At 41.2% G+C, this 22,793-nt stretch overlaps 1 protein-coding gene across 3 annotated transcripts in view; it reads left to right on the top strand.

Moving 5' to 3' along the window:
- LOC111959572 (activin receptor type-1) overlaps positions 1-9,877 on the top strand; it is a 35,047-nt gene extending 25,170 nt beyond the window's left edge. For all 3 annotated transcript variants that reach the window (XM_023981223.2, XM_023981220.2, XM_023981222.2), the window contains exons 6-12: positions 1,911-2,116; positions 3,810-3,909; positions 5,600-5,746; positions 5,987-6,262; positions 7,025-7,222; positions 8,239-8,369; positions 8,860-9,877. In XM_023981223.2, coding sequence (XP_023836991.1) covers positions 1,911-2,116; positions 3,810-3,909; positions 5,600-5,746; positions 5,987-6,262; positions 7,025-7,222; positions 8,239-8,369; positions 8,860-8,994 — 1,193 coding nt within the window. In that variant the 3' untranslated portion in view covers positions 8,995-9,877. The remainder of the gene's footprint in view (positions 1-1,910; positions 2,117-3,809; positions 3,910-5,599; positions 5,747-5,986; positions 6,263-7,024; positions 7,223-8,238; positions 8,370-8,859) is intronic.
- The last annotated feature ends 12,916 nt before the right edge of the window (positions 9,878-22,793 follow it).

The following is a 22,793-nucleotide window of genomic DNA, read 5'->3' as shown; positions in this document are numbered from 1 at the left end:
CTGTTGGAGCTAGGAACACAAGCATTTCGCTACACCCACAATAACATCTGCTAAATATGTGTGTGACCAATAACATTTGATTATAATTACTGCCAAGAAAACAACACTTTTGGGCCATATACTCTTAGTGATCTGCTGTCTGTGATCGGTTGACTGACGTGAAGAGGCAGGTGCTCTATTGATTGTGTCCACTTGGCCATTCTCCAGCGAGGACGCGATGCTGCGGCGCATGAAATTGTCTGCCATAGTCGTTTGCTGCATGGTCCTCTATTGGTCTGCTTTTCAGGCCTGTGTGACAGTTCCACCCCGAGCACCTCCACAGCAGAGGAGGGGACAGTCTGAAAAAAGAGACAAACGTTAGAATTGTGTTTAGTCACGGTCTACTTCCTCCTATGTCCTCTCTGAGATTGTTTGCTCGGCCTGACACAGACCTGTAAGGCAGTGTAAAGCGGAGCCCCCTGGGAAAGGAGATGACACTGTGCCTGCGTCCCAATTGGCACCCTATACCCTACATTGTGCACTACTTTTGACCAGGGAATAGGGGGTCATATGGGACAAGGCCTGAATGAAATGTATAGCTCTGTTCTCTAAAACTCACTCTCCTCTCCTATCCACAGTAAAACCAGTAGGCTAGGTATGTATAAAAATGAATTATTTCCTAAATATCAATATTTCTTTGAGGTTAGTCCCTGCTTTTGTTAAACACACCTGTTAAACACACAATAAGATCTTAGCATCTACCAAAAACTACATTTCTGCGTTAACAAGAACAGTAGAAAACATTGACACTATGTGCCATCATTTTGGTCTAAAATCTGTTTTCTATACTGTCTATTCTGAGCTAGTTGAGCTTCATTGAATTCCACTCCCCAAGAGTGCTATGCAAAGGAGAAAGAGTTCAGTATGCATGGGAGAAAAGAGGGAGCATTGTCTGTGCTGAGGGCTAGGCAGTCTTTTCCCCCTGGAGTGTGTGGAGTGTGTGTGGTAGTCAGATCTCCAGGCATGGTGGTGGTGCAGCCTTTTGATGTGTGGCCTATCCCACCCGTGGATATATGCTGCAGTGTGCTCTTACCTTGGCCTCCCTCTCAACCCTGGAGCCAGGTTCCTCAGTCTGTTTGGTCCAGGCAGAGCAGGCAGGCGGACGGGGGAGGAGGGAGAGAACGTGTTCTTTAACATGCCTAATTATCATCGCCTCTCCTTGAATGATGCCTCCCAAAGCTTAGGGCTTTAGTAAACGCTGTGTTTTGATCCCCCGGGGCAGCTGGGCACCTGGCTAAGCTGAACGGAGGAGGAACTTGGTTTTACTGCAGATTTTAAATTCGTTGTCCAAACACGGTACTGGATTGAATGTAGTTCGTGTTTAAAGGCGATTATGTTGCTGGAGATTTTTTTGTCTTCATCTGGTTCTGGCATGATGTGATATATACTTCATAATAAACTAGGTGGTTTGAGCCCTGAATGCTGATTGGCTGACAGCTGTGGTATATCACACCGTATACCACGGGTATGACAAAACATGTATTTTTACTGCCTTAATTATATTGGTAACCAGTTTATAATAGCAATAAGGCACCTCGGGGGTTTGTGGTATATGGCAAATATACCACGGCTAAGGGCTGGTATTCAGGCACTCCGCGTTGTTGTCGTGCTCAAGAACAGCCCTTAGCCGTTGTATATTGGCCATATACCAAACCCCCTCGTGCCTTATTGCATAATTGTCCCTGACTTGGACAATAGTGCAGGGACAAAAAACCACCCTCTTCCTTGTCTGTTTCCCGTATATTTAGGCAGATCATATCTTTTTGAATGCGTTTTTATATATTGTATGACATCACATTTTATTTATGTTTCTACATACAATATGTACCAGGATGTTCAAATAAACCTAAACCTCTTTCTCATCCTCGTAGCAAGCAACCTGCCCAACTACAGCTTGACTACACTGGCCATCGTCATCGTGGCTCCGGTCATCGTGCTCGTCGTCCTCTCTGGCATCGCCATCCTGGTGTTCAGACGCATCCACCAGAACCAGATGGAGAGGCTGACGGCCCGGGAAGCTGAGTACGGCACCATAGACGGCCTCATCGCCTCCAACGTGGGGGAGAGTACACTGGCGGTGAGTAAGACATGGTCATACTTAGGGTTGCAAAATTCCCAGGTTTTCCGGAAATCCTGGTTGGATGATTACCTGCTTATTCCCTCCTGTTTCCGGGCTTCTTCTAACCAGGGAATTTTGGGACATTGCAACCCTACACTAAGAGCACGCCAGGCCTGGGCTCGTCGGGGAGCTGTGGATAGTATGGTTCCAATCCACGCAGTCCAGCACTGAACACCATTTATACACTCTCAAACTATGTCATAATGTTGAGCCCGAAGACCATTAGTATGTGAATGTGTGCTAGGTAGTCATGCACTCTGTTCCACTTTGTTCATGTAGTCGGCCTATATCAACCCTGTCAGGATTACATTCCTGTCCTGGGAATTGGGAATGAAAGAATTTGTTCCACCACTGTGATGGAAACATATGCGCATTGTTTTACCAGAGCATATTGAGCACATGTGTTTCACAGATACACATGATTTCAACAAAATGGCCTGTTTTGTTTGCAAGTTTGTTGGCTACTCTAGTGAAATAATGCTTTGAGCTTGCAACTCTAATCAGCATTTGTTTGATAAAACTTCAGCAATCTACCCACCTCAAGACCCAGACCAATCCCATCTATTTTTTTTATTAAAAACTTTAAGGAAAACCATAAACAGGCCGAATGTTTCCATTGGGGTGACCAGTCTCACTGATAACACTGATGGGCTGAGGTGTGCTAGAGGAAGTGCCGATGTTGGATCTATTTCTAGATATTTTCCAGAGCCCATCAGAGCACTTGGCAGTGTAAACTCCAAATATGCTGCCGCATAATGTTTTGTTTCAGTATAAGTAAAAAGTGCTTGGCAGCAACCCGGATAAGAGTTATTATAAACTGTGGTGACAGTAAAAAAGAAAAACACATTTCCCTAAAACACATGCGGGTCTCCCCCAGTAGCCCTGGATGCCTAGGAATGTGGTTATTGTGGTAATGCTGTGGCTGAATTCCCCCCTTCAACAGAACAGCCCAGATCTGCATTACCACTAAACAGGGACTTTAACTAACGACAAAAGGAGTTGTCATTGGTTTTACGGCTTCTATTTAGTATTTTTCTCCTTTCCCAAATTGTACACAGCATGTGTTTTATGCATGTGGCATCTATCTTTTTAGTTTTTCCATTTTAGTCCTCTGCTTGTTAGTTTGTTTTTCTCAGGCGTGTTTGATGGAGTTGCGGGACACTACCCCCTTGTGTCAGCCATGATGCCCTGCAGATGCCTGGAGAGGAGTTAAAAATAAAAGGCTTAGCAGCATTGCGTCTGTTTGGAGTCTGGGGCTGGGATTAGATCAAATCTCTCAGCCCCCTCAGTTCACTAATCACCAGGGACTGCTGTTGTTTACCCAGGGGGCCCTCTGCTGCTCCAGGGTGGCCAGACTGACTGACTGACTGACTAACTCTTCAGAATGGCCAGACTGACTCATAGATAGACATGCGCACAGACAGACAGCTAGATAGCCAGCATTTGGAGTCTGAGCACTAATCATCAACCATTTCACTCAGCCTCCCCAACGTGGCCCACATCAGAAGGAGGGATGCCAGCTGTATTAACTGAATCCCAGATGCTCTGCTGTGTTGAGGGCTGGGCCACCTTCATCTAGAGAGAGTACAGGCTGATCATATTCCTCTGGTTGCAGTTCATTTATTTTGTCTGTCCTTCTTCTCTCTCGTAGGATTTGCTGGACCACTCGTGTACGTCGGGAAGCGGCTCCGGACTCCCCTTCCTCGTTCAGAGAACTGTCGCCCGACAAATCACGCTCAACGAGTGTGTGGGTCAGTATCCAATCAGAGCCTGTTCTCTTTGTTCAGTGGCTAAGGTGTACGTTTAGCCTCAGTGCAGGTTTTGGAGTAAATGTATTAAAAAAATAATAATAAAAAAAAAAAAAAAAAAAAAAGGGTAGAACTGTTGGAACAGAGATGTGTGTTGCAAAACAGAGCCACTGCTGTTCTCTGACCCTGAGAGATTTCTTAGAAGAGTTTTTCCCCCCAGTAGTATCTCTTAATATTTCTCTTAGTTTTCCTAGAGTTCGGTCTGAAACATGGCCAGATGGCCAATGTAACACTCAACTCCCTAAACCAACATTGCACACATTTGATTTGTGGGTCTAGTCGAGTATAAACTGCCAACAAAAATATTTTTAACAAACATGTTTCATTTCATGTCAAATGGGGCTATACTCGTAACTACCAAAATTAAGGAAACACCTACATATTGTCTTAATATTTTTATTTATTTAACCTTTAACCCTATTTAACCGGCCTAGGAACAGTGTGTTAACTGCCTTGTTCAGGGGCAGACCTTGTCAGCTCGGGGATTCGATCTAGCAACCTTTCGGTTACTGGCCCACTAGGCTACCTTCTGCCCCAAAATAGGGCATTGGTCCACCACAAGCCACCAGAACAGCTTCAATGTGACTTGGCATAGATTCTACAAGTGTCTGGAACTCTATTGGAGGGATGCGACACCATTCTTCCACTAGAAATTCAGTAATTTGGTGTTTTGTTGATTGTGGTGGAAAACGCTATCTCAGGTGCCGCTCCAGAATCTCCCATCAGCGTTCAATTGGGTTGAGATCGGGTGACTTAGACACACATACTTTAAACCTCAATCCAGGCTGCATCACATCCAGCCGTGATTGGGAGTCCCATAGGGCGGTGCACAATTGTCCCAGCGTCGTACGGGTTTGGCCGGGGTAGGCCGTCCCATTGTAAATAAGAATTTGTTCTTAACTGACCATGCCTAGTTAAATAAAGGTTTAGATAAAAAAATATTTAAAAAATGCTCTTTTGAGACCCCTCTTTCAACGTCACTGAGTTCTCTTCTAGTTGGGGTAGCCAAAATAATGGGCAACTGGGCGTTTTTATTATACATGACCTTAAGCATGATGGGATTAATGATGGGTTAATTGCTTAATTAACTCAGGAACCACCACTGTGTGGAAGCACTAATTTACTGAAGTGTTTCCTTTATTTGGGCAGTTACGGTACCTGTTGTGTGATTTATGTAGTTTATGCAGAAGGTCAAGGTTGAGTAGCATGACAAATTAAATTGTACTATGTGTTCCATTAACTATTGGTCTAGAATTTTGTGTAACACTGCCTTAAAAAATTAATTTAAATCAGTGAAACTCTCTAAATACATTAAATTTTTTTACAAAGAATTCATCATTTTTACATGATAGACTGAGATAATCTGACATTTGCGTTGGAGATGAACATTGGGTTTATTCCTCTCAGAGAGGCTTTATATTTTCCCACTGTATTTGATGAATCGCATTTTCAGTAATTCATTAAAAATGGCTGTATGACATGGCTCCCTATATAGTACACTACTTTTAACCAGGGCCCATACGACTCTGGTCAAAAGTAGTGCACAATATTAAGAATATGGTGAAATTTCAGACGTACACAATGTCTGCTTTGCTCTAATCTTTTTTTTCCTATTTTCTTCGCATTATTATAGGTAAGGGGCGCTATGGTGAGGTGTGGCGGGGCCAGTGGCAAGGGGAGAGTGTGGCTGTGAAAATATTCTCCTCCAGAGATGAGAAGTCCTGGTTCAGAGAGACTGAGATCTACAACACAGTGCTGCTGAGGCACCAAAACATCCTGGGTGCGTACCTCCAGCCATGTTCTGGACAGGAGCTGTTCTCCATGGGACAAATCGAAAACTTCCACTTTTCACCTGGTCATGCATTGATGTCATTGGGAGACTAAGGGAAAATATGACTTAGGAGCGAATTCTTTCTGTCCGGCAGTGTTTTAGTGACAAAATGTCTGTGTCATATTGATTTTTAAGACCTTCCCTTGAGTTCTAACAGCTCTGTCTCTGTGTCTGTCTCTTTGACTGCAGGCTTCATCGCTTCCGACATGACTTCCCGAAACTCGAGCACCCAGCTGTGGCTGATCACCCACTTCCACGAGATGGGCTCCCTGTACGACTACCTGCAGCTGAGCACCCTGGACACAGCCAGCTGTCTGCGCATGGCCTTGTCCATCGCCAGCGGCCTGGCACACCTCCACGTGGAGATCTTCGGCACCCAGGGAAAGCCGGCCATCGCCCACCGAGACCTTAAGAGCAAAAACATACTTGTCAACAAGAACGGCCAGTGCTGCATCGCCGACCTGGGTAAGAGCACAGTGTTCCGGATAGGAAGCATAAGTATTATGAGGTTTCATTCAACATGTGTTGTTTACATGACCGTTTTCTGTTATCGTGTCCATATTATGTATTGTGATTATTTTTTTTAATAGCAGGGCATGTTGTCCACATCGTCTGTGGGTGGAGAGGATGTCCGGTTCTGTTTGTTGTTGGAAAGATTTGCTAGTACAGTAGGCTGTGCCACCGAACACTCCAACCCTGTTCCCTCCATGTCTGTTGATCGTTAGATGAAGAGCAGCAGAGCCGGTGGCTCTTTAAATCGTAACCAAAAATGCATTAAGGGATACTTTGTGCACCATGTCGCATACTCCCAATGTTCTCTGTGCTAATGATAAGTGTGAGCTATTTCAGGTGGCACACGCAATCTACTGCTACTAATTGAGACTACTACTGCGGTCACGGCCGTCACTGCTGTTAGGTTGTTTATGGAATGTTATGTTGTTTTTGCTCACGATCAAGATGATTTTTTGTTATTTGATGTTGGATGAATAGGGTTGTTTTTGACAACAGTCCTAAACTATCAGCTTGTTTTACCATTGCTATTTTCAAATCCACCAGAGGGCAGTGTTCTCATCTTTGGATATATTCATTTGCGTTATTTACTTAGATATAACATATTTGTTTATCCTCTTTAAATTATTTTGCTATGTGTTTTTTTGTATTTGAATTATTTCGGACATTTTTGATATAGATAGAATATCCTAACAGAAGCCTGTTTTTCTGTCCCAGGTCTCGCTGTGATGCATTTCCAAGACACAAACGAGTTAGACGTGGGAAACAACCCTAAAGTAGGCACGAAGCGCTACATGGCCCCAGAGGTCCTGGACGACTCCATCCAGATGGACTGCTTTGAGTCCTTCAAGAGAGTGGACATCTGGGCCTTTGGCCTGGTCCTGTGGGAGATCGCCAGGAGGACGGTCAGCAATGGTCTGTACAATACATGGTCCATGGTTTCTTCTGTTCTCTCTCTCACTCCTCACTCCATCCAATCAACGTTGATTTGTCATATGCACAGAATACAGCCTTGTGTACACAGTGCAATTAAATAATTAATTGCAAGCTTTCCTCTCGAGCAGTGCAGCAACTATACAAAGTATCCATAAAAAAAATGTAGGATAAAAAAAGAAACCTCTAGAATGTCATGCATTTAGGACAATATGACAAAGCATGGTAAACATCTTTCCTATAGTAGTTGCATCATACAGAGTTGCTTTAGGTATATGCCTGTCTGTCTGTCTGTCTATGCATGCTTTTCTTGGAATATTCTCTGATGTCCCTGTCAGGGTGTAGTAAAATCCTATAAAAATATGTCCAACATAATTTAGTGTCCAGCTGGCTTTTTAACGATTGATTTCACCACTTCAGAGGAAGTGTTATTTTCGCAGAAAGTCTTCAGCAATCGGATAGCATAACTGCCATATATCACTTTGCTAAGCACAAAGTTACATCGACCGTTGGCAGAACAAGCCAATAATTCAAATCCATACTTGGGCTGAGACGTAGTCAGTCACTCATTTCATCAATGAGGCAATGTGACTTTAGAGGAGTGACAGACACAACTCTCTCCATGCGTTTGTGGTCCAGTCTGGTGCTAGAGGGAGCTGGCGTCTTATCTGAAATGGATCCTGCTTTCTCCACTCCCATTTAAATGGCTTCGTGGTTATTTATAGTTGAACCTGGCTGACAGCCACACACAGGGTATTGGTTAATGCAGGACACCGCAATCTTATTTTCCCCATGACTTTCCACCTGGTACACAGTAGCAATTGAGAGCAACTATCAAAACAAATCCCCTTTGTTAGGAAATTAGCAATTTCCTGTGCTATCTCACGTATTGTGTTTGACACTTTTTACGTCACTTTAATTACTTTAAATTGCCATGCTGCTGATTGTGTGATCTTACGGACATCTGTGTTGTGTATTTACCCCCATACTCTGTGTAGGCATTGTAGAGGACTACAAACCTCCCTTCCATGACGTGGTGCCCAGTGACCCCAGCTTTGAAGACATGAAGAAGGTTGTGTGTGTGGACCAGCAGAGACCCAACATCCCCAACAGATGGTTCTCAGACCCAGTGAGTACACCGAGACCAGACGAGGCGATCTGAGTTAAATGTTTACTGGTAGAGAGGGAACTAGCTAATATGTTGTCATGGAGAATAGGAGCTGCTCCAAATGTGTCAATTTAGAAGCCGTGCAGAATTCAGCACTGCCTGCTAGGTTGTCCTGCTTCATCAGACGTTCAGTTCACTTGTGAGTCTTCGAAAACAGCCTGTCAGCCGCCCACCTCATTTCCCAGGACCATTGAATACATAATACGGTCTGATGGGCAATTAAAATCTTTTGTGCTTAGAATTCTAGCGTTTAAGAATAATTGCGTTACCCTTTGCAGAACTATAGACTTTCGCAGTTGAGGCTTAAAAATAGTATTTTGTCCAATGTCATTTTTTGTTGTGCAAATTACTGTACTTACATATTCAGGACATTTTTAAATGGGGAAAAGACTCAAAACAAGTGGAGTGGGACTCTTAACAGATTTGCTCAGTTTTTCTTCTTCTTTTCCAGACTTTAACGTCCATCTCGAAACTTATGAAGGAGTGCTGGTATCAGAATCCCTCTGCCAGATTAACGGCGCTACGCATCAAAAAGACTCTGACAAAAATCGACAACTCTCTGGACAAAATGAAAGCGGACTGTTGAGCTTCTTCCTCGTTGATGCAGAGGGAGAGAAGACCTAATGGCCTTTAAAAGATGTCAGGCAGTTTGGTTTCCTGGACAACACACAGGAGAAAAGAGACTGGTTGGGCTCAGTGCTCTTGAAGTGGCACATTGTATTTATTTGCAACACTCTTGGTGGGACACATTTTGCCATCCAAAGATGGCTTACAGGGCATTTAAAACACTGCCAATAGTCTTGGAAATTAGGTGACTATCACTTGAAAGACATAGGAATATTGAACTAACGTTCTTCAAAGAAGAGACTGTTACCTGGGCATTTGAGTACCGTTTATCGCTTTAGAGCTACCCATTTTTATTTTTGACACGACTTAAGTTTGAGAAACATATGAACGTATTTCATTCAGCAATATTGGCTGTGCTTTATCGCTGTTATTGCACTAGCAATGTTTGCATTCCTGACATGCAATGTTGCGAATGTATTTGGGGGAAAAACGCAACTTGCCAAAAACATTTTTTTTTATTTTAATTTAAATTTTATTTTTAATAAATAGTCCACACAAACTCCATATCTTAACAGTAATCAGAATTAGGAAAATGTTTTTGATTCTTACTTGGACTGCATCTCTTGCACCGCTGTTTTACGAAATTGTTAGACCAATTCTCTTGGTATTTCGTCCAAGCTGTAACTTATTTAGCTAACGCACTGTGTTGTAGAATTGTGCTGCGGACAGCTGTAGGCACTCTCTTTTATTCGTCCTTCGGAGGTGTTGTCTTAACGTATCCTGTCGTAGAAGCTTTGTATATCACCATACATTTTACATTATGTACCTGTTCTTTGTTTGGTTGTTTCATCAGCTTTATTGAGACAAATGCTAAAAGAGCAAATAAAATATTTACTAGATGACACTGAACTCAATTCATACAGGAGCACTAATATTGTCTTACGGCGTGCATTGTCTAAGTAATTGAAGTCGAACTTCAGGCTTTTTCATTTCTTTAATATTTTATATCAAGGAGTGATTTCTATTAATTAAATAGAAAACCCATATAGCTGCTATCTGTCTCATATGTCATAGTCACAACATCAAATGAACCATTTTACTCTCATAATTAAAACATATCATTGGAATGATTGCCACAATATTTGTCCACCATCTACTAAAACCTGAGCATTTGTACATGTCATGATAGGGTTGCAAAAATCTGGTAACCTTCCCGAATCCCAAAATGTAGGTGGGAATAAACAGTACGTCTGGAAATACTCCCAACCAGGATTACTGGAAAACCTGGGAAGTTTGAGAACGTTAACACAGTTTTGCAACTCTATGTCAGGATAAGCAATATGCTGGTGGTGAGTACTAGTAGTGGTTGTTATGCAAACCACTAAGAGCATATTTTCATTTCAACAGCTCTGAATATTTTCCTTTGTCCCCCCCCCCCCGGACTAGACAGTTCCATTGCCTTTGCATAGTGCCGTTTCACTGACATGCCTCTGAGACGCAAGCTGTTCAGTGCACAAAGGACATTTTCTTGTGTCCAGCCTTTGAACTACTAAACAAATAATGAAATGCAGCAAAGTATGTAGGGCATGTTAATCCATTTCCATATTGAACACCTCTCAATCTCGACTGGAAAATACCAATTCATTTTCATTTGGGAAATGTCACAGGGTTTGCTAGGTCCTAATGACTATAAATTGAACTGCTTGAATTGTGGAGCACTTGCCAGAAGAGAAACAAAAGGCTGGTCTAGAATGGTAAATGGTACCAACTGCGGTGGTTCATACTCCGGAATCAACATGGGACCGGTAAAGGGCAAAGCAATGGCTATGTCAGTTGTCTGCCAGGACTTACTGTGCCCCCCCCCCCCCTCACAAAATATGTTGTTGCATATTTTACATACATCCTGAGAATGGCACCTTTTCAGTACGTTTGACCAAGGCCAATAGGGATCTGGTCAGAGGTAGTGCACTATATAGGAAACAGTGCTGTTTTGGGAGTCATTCATGGTCCATATTAACTGGTCATTTTAGCCATCTCCTGACCAGATTTAGTTTTTAGCAAGGTCTCATTTTTCTGCTTTGTGTATCAGGCCGGTTGATTACTCACTGTGCTTCCCATTTAACGTTGCATCTTAGCAGGCCTACAAATTATAGCAAATGGCAGAATGATTTTAAACTGTAATACCCACTACAGTACTGCAAGACGACAGTAATGCATATTATTTGTGTACTTGTTTCCCCTCAGCTTTTAGGTGATGGTAGCTTTTAAATTAAAACATTGAAGCAAAGTGTTGCCTGTGGTGATAATGATCCTTCAACAGATGGCCTTGAATTCATTCTGCACGTTTATTCCAAGAATGCATTCGTCCAACTCCGTCACTAAGCTGGCAAACCGTTTTCTTTGAGAAACAGTTTCTTTTTCAGCTTCAAACTGACACCACGGAAAACACACACACTACCTGCCTCTTTCTTTCTCCCACTCTATTGCTGTCTCTCTCACACTCTCGCTTCCCCTTGAGCGGTGCCATTTATCCAGGGGCAGGACGTAGGTAGCCTTGACCTTGAAGAATAGAGAGGAACTGAGCATTAAAGCGAAAATAACCTCTACATTCGGAGTGGGTTTGTTAATGGGTTTGAAATACAGGTAACTGCCCAAAATAATAGGGAAACTTGAGTAAATGAGGGAAAGTATAATGAAAGCAGATGCTTCAACACTGGTTCCTGAGTTAATTAAGCAATTAACTCATGTTTAGGGTCACGGATATACATTCTGGGCTGGACAATATTTTGGCTACCATGGCTATGCCTAGGATGACATTTCCCCCATCCACAGGGCACGAGTGGTCACTGAATGGTTTGATTAGCAGGGCAACGATGTAAAGCGTATGCCATGGCCGTCTCTGTCACCAAAGGCAGCGTTTTCCATCAACAAACCCAAATGATTTAATTTCTCGTGGAAGAATGGTGTTGTATCCCTCCAATAGAGTTCCAGACACTTGTAGAATCTATGCCAAGGTGCATTGAAGCTGTTCTGGCTCGTGGTGGCCCAACGCCTGATTAAGACACTTTATGTTGGTGTTTATTTTGTCAGTTTCCTGTAGGTTACTATGGAAATGCACTAACAATGTGGTCACCTATGATTTGAAGGTGTGTAGTGATTTTCATGCAGGTAGCTGTATGGGAGGCCATCAGTCAGATTCACTTTGCATTTACAGTCAATAGAAAGGGAAGGGAACACTGCCGCAACCTCGCTTTTCAACCAAGGTGCATGAATTGACGAGCAAACTGAAGTGAAGAGAAATTAATCTATTCTTTGAGGACAGTGGATGTTTATTTATTTATTAAAACCGATGAAGGCTATAAGGATGCATTGGTCAATAAAGAAGCACTTTTTTTATCAAGTTCCACTGTCCTGAAAGAATTCAGTCAACAACAGTACTCTTGAGTGGTTGTTGCACTGGGTCTGTGTATGGAATACCCTTAACCTTGTTCTGTTGCCCAGTTGGCTGACCTCTGCATTCTGGAAGTTACAACCCGTAGATCTACATTAGGGACCTAATATGGGCAGTCCCAGACTGCGTCAGAAGCAGGGGGCTCATTTTTCTAAACCGTTTTCCTAAATTCGATACATTGGTGTCATAACGGGCATGGTGCTGCCGAGCAGCTTAGAGTTTTTCCTAACCATGTGACCTGACCAGGAGGTATGCCGGTGCCTGAGGTACTGTAGAACAGAGAACGAGGGTGCTAGTGTAGTGCATCTAGGGTGCTAGTGTTGTCTGGCTAACATGCCAAACTCCTTAGCCATTAGGCCTGGCTTTTGTACCATGTGGTTTGGCACGACGAGTGTAAAGGCAGAGGCTGAAGTAAATCACTTGTGATTTCATTCAGGGGCTCAGTCAGACACCTTGGTGTAATGGCTTTGTACACTGACAGCTGCAAGGTTATGTTCAGCTCAGGTGAAGCCCTATACATTTGTAACAGTAGAGACAGTATTTTATAGGTATAGCCCCTATTTGCAGATAGCATTCTCCATGGGTTTTTATAAATTTATTAAAACAATTGTGTTGTGTTGGTATACCTGGTGAATTACAAATGTATCAGGTTTGTCTGTCCATTTAGTTTTAGATAGACAATTAGTTGGTATATACAGCACTTTGCATCAAGCTACCCTTTATAAACGGTATTCCAGGGCGCGTTCTCGGAGCGTGCACAGACCAGCTGGAAGGTACCTTCACTGTCATTTCAACCTCTCCTTTCCCCAGTCTGTAATCCCCACATGACTCAAGCTGACCACCATCATTCCTTTTACCAAGAACTCTTGTTACCTGCCACAATGACTACCGCCCTGTAGCACTAAGATCTTTAATCGTGAAGTGCTCTGACTGGCTGGCCATGGCACACGTCACCTCCATCCCAGGCACCCGAACATTTGGTTTATCACCATAGTGCCCCCGAAGCTCTGTACACCTCCCTCTGCAACTGGATCCTGGACTTCCTGATGAGCTGACCCAAGGTGGTGAGAGTAGGCAACAACACCTCTGCCAGGCTGACCCTCAACACGAGGGTCCTCCAGGGCTATGTGCTTACACCCCTCCTGTACTCCCTGTTTACCCACGACTGTGTGGCCATGCACAACTCCATCTCCATCAAGTTTGCTGACAACACGACAGTGTTAGACCTGTTCACCAATGGCAATGAGATAGCCAACAGGGAGATGGTCAGACGGCAACCTCTCGCTCAACGTCAGCAAGACCAAGGAGCTGATCGTGGACTCCTGGAAACGGGGGTGCACACCTCCATCCACATCAATGGGGATGTAGTGGAGATGGTCAAGAGCTTCAAGTTCCTCAGTGTCCACATCACTGAATACTTAAAATGGTCCTCTCACACCAGAACAGTCTTGAAGAAAGCACGGCAACACACCTTCTCCCTCAGGAGGCTGAAACAATTTGGCATTGATCCTCAGGAGCAACTGCACCATTGAGAGCATCCTGGCCAGATGTCCGAGCGCACTACTGGGGGCAAGCTCCCAGCCATCCAGGATGTAAATGCCAGGCGGTGTATGAAAAAGGCCCGAAAAATTCCAAAAGACTCCAGCCACCTGAGATATGGACTGTTCTCCATGTTCCCGTCCAGCAGGCGGTACCAGTGCATCAAGGCTCAGACTAACAGACTCCTAAACAGCTTCTATCCCCTGGCCATAAGCCTGTTAAATGGCTACCCACTGGGCACAAACTGGTTGAATCAACGAAAATTTCAACCACAGGATTAGGTCCTCAATGTAACCAATTTTCAACATAGACAAATATGTTGAATTTGTACCTTTTTTGAAACGATGTCAGATCTTCAACGTTATATCCACTATCAGAAAAAAACAATAGTCTGGGCTGCACCTCCTACTGGACAGTTGATCTACCTATAGTTATTCATTTGGTCTCCCATCCAGCCCTGCTTATCTTCGATATTTGTCACACACTACTACCAATGTGCTATCATGAGAATGATTCTCGATCTTTTAATAACTAAATATATTTACTGTTGCTATCGAAATGTAACCATACTTTTTACAAGTCATATATCATCAGTGAGTCTATTTAGGCCTCTAAAGTATAGCATTTGCAAAGTCATCACCAGCTATTGTTTCAATTCAACCCAGGGTTCAACTAAAAATAGGCAATACACATAGGCCTAGGGTTTCAAGCTTTGGTTGTCTTCAAGTTAATCATTAATGTTGGATTCACGTCTCCATCTCAACCAATAATTGAATTTAAAGAATAGGACTTTATTTAAAGTGCTTTTAAAGTTGATATTTTTTTTGTTGATTTTTGGTTGAGATTTAGACGTGAATCTAACATACAGTTGAAGTCGGAAGTTTACATTTAAACTCAGTTTTTCACAATTCCTGGTGTAACTGAGTTTTGTAGGCCTCCTTGCTCGAACATGCTTTTTCAGTTCTGCCCACACATTTTCTATAGCATTGAGGTCAGGGCTTTGTGATGGCCACTCCAATACCTTGACTTTGTTGTCCTTAAGCCATTTTGCCACAACTTTGGAAGTATGCTTGGGGTCATTGTCCATTTGGAAGACCCATTTGCGACCAAGCTTTAACTTCATGACTGATGTTGCTTCAATATATCCAGATAATTTTCCATCCTCATGATGCCATCTATTTTGTGAAGTGCACGAGTCCCTCCTGCAGCAAAGCACCCCCACAACATGATGCTGCCACCCCCGTGCTTCACGGTTGGGTTGGTGTTCTTCGGCTTGCAAGCCTCCCGCTTTTTCATCCAAACATAACGATGGTCATTATGGCCAAACAGTTCTATTTTTGTTTCATCAGACCAGAGCACATTTCTCCAAAAAGTACGATCTTTGTCCCCATGTGCAATTGCAAACTGTAGTCTGGCTTTTTTCTGGCGGGTTTGGAGCAGTGGCTCCTTCCTTGCTGAGCGGCCTTTCAGGTTATGTCAATATAGGACACGTTTTACTGTGGATATAGATACTTTGTAACTGTTTCCTCCAGCAACTTCACAAGGTCCTGCTGTTCTGGGATTGATTTGTACTTTTCACACTAAAGTGTGTTCATCTCTAGGAGACAGAACACGTCTCCTTCCTGAGCGGTATGACGGCTGTGTGTTCCCATGGTGTTTATACTTGCGTACTATTGTTTGTACAGATGAACGTGGTACCTTCAGGCGTTTGGAAATTGCTCCCAAGGATGAACCAGACTTGTGGAGGTCTACAATTTTTTTTCTTCTGAAGTCTTGGCTGATTTATTTTGATTTTCCCATGATGTCAAGCAAAGAGGCACTGAGTTTGAAGGTAGGCCTTAAAATACTTCCACAGGTACACCTCCAATTGACTCAAATGATGTCAATTAGCCTATCAGAAGCTTCTGAAGCCATGACATCATTTTCTGGAATTTTCCAAGCTGTTTAAAGGCACAGTCAACTTAGTGTATGTAAACTTCTGACCCACTGGAATTGTGATACAGTGAAATAATCTGTCTGTAAACAATTGTTGGAAAAATTACTTGTGTCCTGCACAAAGTAGATGTCCTAACCTACTTTCCAAAACTATAGTTTGTTAACTACGGACCCCCCATCCCGGATCCGGGATCATCCTCATCAAAAAAGCTGACTAGCATAGCCTAGCCTAGCGCCACAGGGATATCATATAATTTCATGAAATCACAAGTCCAATACAGCAAATGAAAGATTAACATCTTGTGAATCCAGCCATCATTTCCGATTTTTTAAATGTTTTACAGCGAAAACACTATGTATTTATATTAGCTCACCACAATAGCCAAACACACAACGTCATGTTTCCACCGCAAAGGTAGCTTTCACAAAACCCACAAATAGAGATAAAATTAATCACTAACCTTTGAACAACTTCATCAGATGACAGTCTTATAACATCATGTTATACAATACATTTATGTTTTGTTCAAAAATGTGCATATTTATAGCTACAAATCGTAGTTTTACATTGTGAATACGTCGCCATAATTCACCAAATTGTCCGGAGAAATTTTGGACAGTCACGTAATCTAACCAAAAAACTCATCATAAACTTTACTACAAAATACATGTACAGGAAATGAAAGATACACTGGTCGTTAATGCAACCGCTGTGTTAGATTTAAAAAAATAACTTTAGTACAAAGTACAGCATGCAATATTGTGAGACAGCGCCCACCAATTCTCCGCCTTGTTGGAGCCAACATATACCACAAAAATACGAAATAACATCATAAATATTCTCTTACCTTTGATGATCTTCCATCAGAATGTAGTGCAAGGAGTCCTAGTTCCACAATAAATCGTTGTTTGGTTTTAGAATGTCCATTTCTTCTGTCGAATTAGCAACTTTGGCTAGCATGGTGGAGCGCACATGTCCAAGAACTCTTGGTGCATGGAACGAAAAATTCCAAAATTCACAATAAACGTTGAATAAACTGGTCAAACTCGGTTGAAAATCCATCTTTATGATGTTTTTCTCATATGTATCCAATAAAGTCCGAGCCGGAGCATTTCGTCGTGTATACCTAACGCATTTCAGAAGATAATGTGGGGTTCCCTGGTGCGCAGTTGAATACTGCCAATAAGGCGGACCTGTCACTCCAAAAGCTCTCATTCGGTCTCACATCAAGCTAGACACCCCATTCAACATTCTACTGCCTGTTGACATCTAGTGGAAGGCGTATGAAGTGCATACAGATCCATAAATATAAGGCAATTGAATAGGCAAGCCCTGACACAGAGCCCCACTTTCAGATTTTTCACTTCCTGTTTGGAATTTTGCTGCCAAATGAGTTCTGTTTTACTCACAGATATAATTCAAACAGTTTTAGAAACATCAGAGTGTTTTCTATCCAATAGTAATAATAATATGCATATTGTATGATCTAGAACAGAGTACAAGGCCGTTTAATTTGGGCATGATTTTTTCCCAAATTGAAAACAGTTAACAAGAAATTCGTGGAGTGGTTGAAAAACACATGTTGGATTCATTAAAACTCGTTTGTAAACTTCCGACTTCAACTGTATCAATTATTCATTTTGTAGACAAACTGGATTTTGAATTGTTTGGTTGTCAATGCAGCTACTGTAAATATCAACATTTGAAGGAGATGTAATCTTCTGGTTGGACAGTTCCATCTGTGCCACTGACTTAGTCTGGCTTTAATTCCAGCTTGTCTACAAATTAATAAATGATATGTTGGATTCATGTCTCCATCTCAATCAAAAATCTATCTAAAGTTAAAGACTAGAACTATGTAAATCTAATCAAACCTTAAATGCTCTTTCAACAAAGTTTGATTTAGTACTACTCTTTAACTTTGATTCTTGGTTGAGATGGAGACGTGAATCCAATATATCAATGATTAATTTGTAGACTAACTGGAATTAAAGCCGGACTAAGTCAGTGGCATAAAAGCTGCATCTCCTTCATGTTAATATTTGGTTTCACCAAACACAATTCAATATCACTTTTGTAAAACAGTAAATAACCTATTAACTTGTCGACAAGTTAACAAATATGTTGCATTCATGTCTCCATTCTAAACCAAAAATACAAGTTAAAGAATACGATTAAGCCAAGGGTTCAAATGAAACTATCCAAGCGTGAGAGATCCTTTTAAATGTTGATATTTGGTTTCTTTGTCAACCAAACACAATTCAAAATTACTTTTTTTAAATAGAGTAAATAGCCTATGTTACAAACTAATGTAACCGTAATTATTCAACTTTAAAATGAGTTACATATCCATTGCCGCATGTTAAGGTTACTGTAACTATAAATGTCTTATGTAATCATAGAAAGCGTGCATGTTCAAGAGCATGCAAAGGTCGCAGGTCTGAGATCTTCAGATCTTCAATAATCTGCACAGAATCTTGTACAGCATTGATCACTTGTACCGTGTACTTTTAATGTAATCTCAACTGCAATCCAAGTCATTTGGTTGTGCTTTAACACGTTAAATTGTTGTATAAATAGAAAGTATCTGACATTGTATTACCAATTTAGTTATGTAAATGGTTGAAAGCAAAGTGATTACACATTTAGATGTTTTCCATTGGAATTTGCTGTGCTTTTAGATGGTTGAAAGCATAGTGATAACACAAACTTCTGGCTGTCTTTATGAGTGGGTGAATAAAGGTTGAAATCTCATTGATCGTCTCAACCAAATATTACACACATTTCCACATTTGAAATGAGGGGATGTGCCCAGTGGGTAACAGCTACTGCTCTCCCTCCAACAGACTATCCTCACTGACTCTATGCACATCCACAGGTTTGTACCCACTTAGGCACAAAACCTACGCTGTTGGTAAAATAATTATTTATTTGATGTATTATTCAATGTGTTATTATCAATACACACAGTCACTACAAAGATACAGGTGTCCGTCCTAACTCAGTTGCCGGAGAGGCCAATACTGGCTTGAAAACAGTTAGTCTAATGGCTGTGATAGGAGAAAAATCAGGATGGATCAACAACATTGTAGTTAATCCACAATGCTAACTTAAATGACAGAGTAAAAAGAAGGAAGCCTGTACAGAATACAAATATTCCAAAATATGCATCCTGTTTGTAATAAGGCACTAAAGTAAAACTGCAAAAAAATGTGGCAAAGATGAACTTTATGTTCTAAATACAAAGTGTTATGTTTGGGGCAAATCTAACACAACACATCACTGAGTACCACTTCATATTTTCAAGCATGGTGGTAGCTGCATCATGTTATGGGTATGCTTGTCATCGGCAAGGACTGGGGAGTTTTTCAGCATAAAAAAGAAACGGAATGGAGCTAAGCACAGGCAAAATCCTAGAGGAAAACCTGGTTCAGTCTGCTTTCCACCAGACACTGGGAGACAAATCCACCTTTCAGTAGGACAATAACCTATAACACAAGGCCAAATATACACTGGAGTTGCTTACCTAGATGACATTGAATGTTCCTGAGTGGCCTAGTTACTTAAATCGGCTTAAAAATCTATGGCAAGACTTAAATAGATGTCTAGCCATGATCAACAACTAACTTGACAGAGCTTAAAATGTTTTTAAAAAACAACATGCAAATATTGTAGAATCCAGATGTGCAATGCTCTTAGAGACTTACCCAGAAAGACTCGCAGCTGTAATTGCTGCCAAAGGTCATTCTAACTAAGTGGTGTGAATAGTTATGTACATTTATTTTCTGTATTACATTTTCAATAAATTCGATTTTTTTTTTTGGTCTAAAAAGATGTTTTCACTTTGTCATTATGGAGTATTGTGTGTAGATGGGTGAGAAAATTATTAAATAAATAAATTTTGAATTCAGATTGCAACACAACAAAACATGGAATAAGTCAAGAGGTATGAATACTTTCTGAAAGTACTGTATATCCTACTACCAGTTACTTTTTTATGTCTATACCCACCTCAGGCACTCCAGTACCCCTGCACATTGAATGAGCTGACCTGTATATACTTGAATTCTCATGTTTCTAACTCGCATCATAGTTCTTGTGTGGTTTTTATTTTTATTATAATTATAATTATCACTGTACTGTTTTACACCTGTTGTATACCCACGTACGCCTGTTGTATACTGTGCACGTGGGGCGGCACGGGGCACAAAAAAATTCGGAATGGTGACATTCGCGCGATCGGTTTTCTATTGCTCATTTGCACGTCACGCCAATGATATCATGTCACTGTGTGAGACTGTGGGTCAATTAACCTTGTCGGAGTGGGCACCCTGATTCTAGTTTGTGAGCTAGGCAGGCTATTGCATGGGATGGTTTCCCACTTAGAAGTAAGAGATGGGGAGGGGGGCGGGGATAGGTTGACCTCCGGTCTCCCCACTGGAAGCACGAGGAAGGGGGAGCGGGGGAATCTATCAAATAGCGCACATCTAACTTTGTACAGTACTAATGTGATTAGTAAAATCAGTCACACTATGAAATGCACCAAATAAACCACAATTAATTCATAGAACTGTGAATATATAGTTTCACATACATATTGTTGCGTTTTTTTCCAGTTTTTTTGCAAAATCGTTAAGAATAATATAAAACCAGTCTGCACACCACCAAGGTGAATTGGTTTAGTCTGGACTCTTGGTTGACAGTGTTGGGGGATGGGTAATGTCTTGATGCTCGAGTGCCAAATCAACACACATGGATAAGAAAAGGTCTAAGCCATCAGGTGCCCAGTGTAGGAAAAAGAGGAAAGAAGAAGAGGAGAAACGCGTAAAAGATAAAGGTATGCAGCTATGTCATCTCTTTATGAGTAATGAAATAGGCTAGTATAACACTTATGTTTGTTAGACTATGTTGCTTGCTATGCTATTATACATAGGGCTAAAGTATTCCGTTTTCTGTCCAACTAGCTTACATAACATTGGATATAATTTCACACAGTTTCATCATGACAATGTGTGTAGCCTGCAGCAAAACGATTACAAACTAACTAGCACATTGATTTGGTTAACTTTCATTGAGGTGACATAAAGGTTTTCTGTGATTGTATTGACTAGGTCCTGAGCTCAGTGAGGGGAATTTCCAATGCTGTAGGCTAACTTAAAAACGTATTGTGAATAGGGGGGCGCTGTTTTCACTTTGGAAAAAATCGTGCCCAAATTAAACGGCCTCGTACTCTGTTCTAGATCATACAACTGTTCTAGATCATACAATATGCATATTATTATTACTATTGGATAGAAAACACTCTGAAGTTTCTAAAACTGTTTGAATTATATCTGTGAGTAAAACAGAACTCATTTGGCAGCAAAATTCCATCCAGGAAGTGAAAAATCTGAAACGAGGCTCTGTGTCAGGGCCTGCCTATTCAACTGGCTTTATTTATGGATCTGTATGCACTGTCATACGCCTTCCACTAGATGTCAACAGGCAGTAGAAGGTGTTGAATGGGGTGTCTAGCTTGATGTGAGGCGAATAAGGAGCTTTTGGATGGCAGGTCCCGGTCTTTTGTCAGTTTTCGACGCGCCAGGAGAACCTCACATTGTCTCTGAAAAGCATTCGGTATACACTACGAATGCTCCGGCTCTCATTTTATTGGATACATATGAGAAAACATCTTAAGTAGAATTTTCAAACCGAGTGTTGACCAGTTTATTCAACGTTATTGGGAATTTTGGAATTTTTCGTTCCAAGCGCCAAGAGTTGATGGGCATGTTCGCCCACAATGCTAGTCAAAGTTGCTAATTCGACAGAAGAAAAAAATGGACATTCTAAAACCAAACAACAATTTATTCTGGACCTAGGACTCCTTGCACAACATATCTGATGGAAGATCAGCAAAGTAAGAGAATATTTATGATGTTATTTCGTATTTCTGTGGTAAATGTTGGCTCCAACAAGGCGGAGAATATGTGAGCACTGTCTCACAAACTGCTGTCTGTATGTGTACTAAAGTTTATTAAAAAAAACCAGTGGATCTTTCATTTGCTGTACAACATGTATTTTTTAGTAAAGTTTATGATGAGTTCTTTGGTTGAATTAGATGACTGTCCAAAATATCTCCGGACAATTTGGTGAATTTGCTACGTATTCACAATGTATAACCACGATTTGTAGCTAAATATGCCCATTTTCGAACAAACATAAATGTATTGTATAACATGATGTTATAAGACTGTCATCTGATGAAGTTGTTCAAGGTTAGTGATAATTTTATCTCTATTTGTGGGTTTGTGAAAGCTATTTTGGCGGTGAATAAATGGCGTTGTGTGTTTGGCTATTGTGGTGAGCTAATATAAATATATATTGTGTTTTCGCTGTTAAACACTTAAAAAATCGGAAATATTGGCTGGATTCACAAGATGTTTATCTTTCATTTGCTGTACACCATGTATTTTTCATAAAGTTTTATGATGAGTATTTTATTTATTTCACGTTGCTCTCTGTAATTATTCTGGCTGCTTTGGTGCTATTTGTGATGGTGGCTGCAATGTAAAACTACGATTTATACCTCAAATATGAAATTTTCGAAAACAAAACATAAATGTATTGTATAACATGATGCTTTATAGACTGTCATCTGATGAAGTTGTTCCAAGGTTAGTGATTAATTTTATCTCTATTTCTGGGTTTTGTGAAAGCTCTACCTATGCGGTGAAACATGGTGAAACATTGCCGTTGTGTGTTTGGCTATTGTGGTTAGCTAATATAAATACATATTGTGTTTTCGCTGTAAACATTTAAAAAATCGGAAATGATGGCTGAGATTCACAAGCATGTTTATCTTCATTTGCTGTATTGGACTTGTGATTTCATGAAATTATATATATGACATATA

The sequence above is a fragment of the Salvelinus sp. IW2-2015 genome, linkage group LG36 (assembly GCF_002910315.2).
Source record: "Salvelinus sp. IW2-2015 linkage group LG36, ASM291031v2, whole genome shotgun sequence".
NCBI lineage: Eukaryota > Metazoa > Chordata > Actinopteri > Salmoniformes > Salmonidae > Salvelinus > Salvelinus sp. IW2-2015.
Note: the sequence above shows the minus strand (reverse complement) of the source record. Positions and strands in the feature narration are given on the sequence as shown.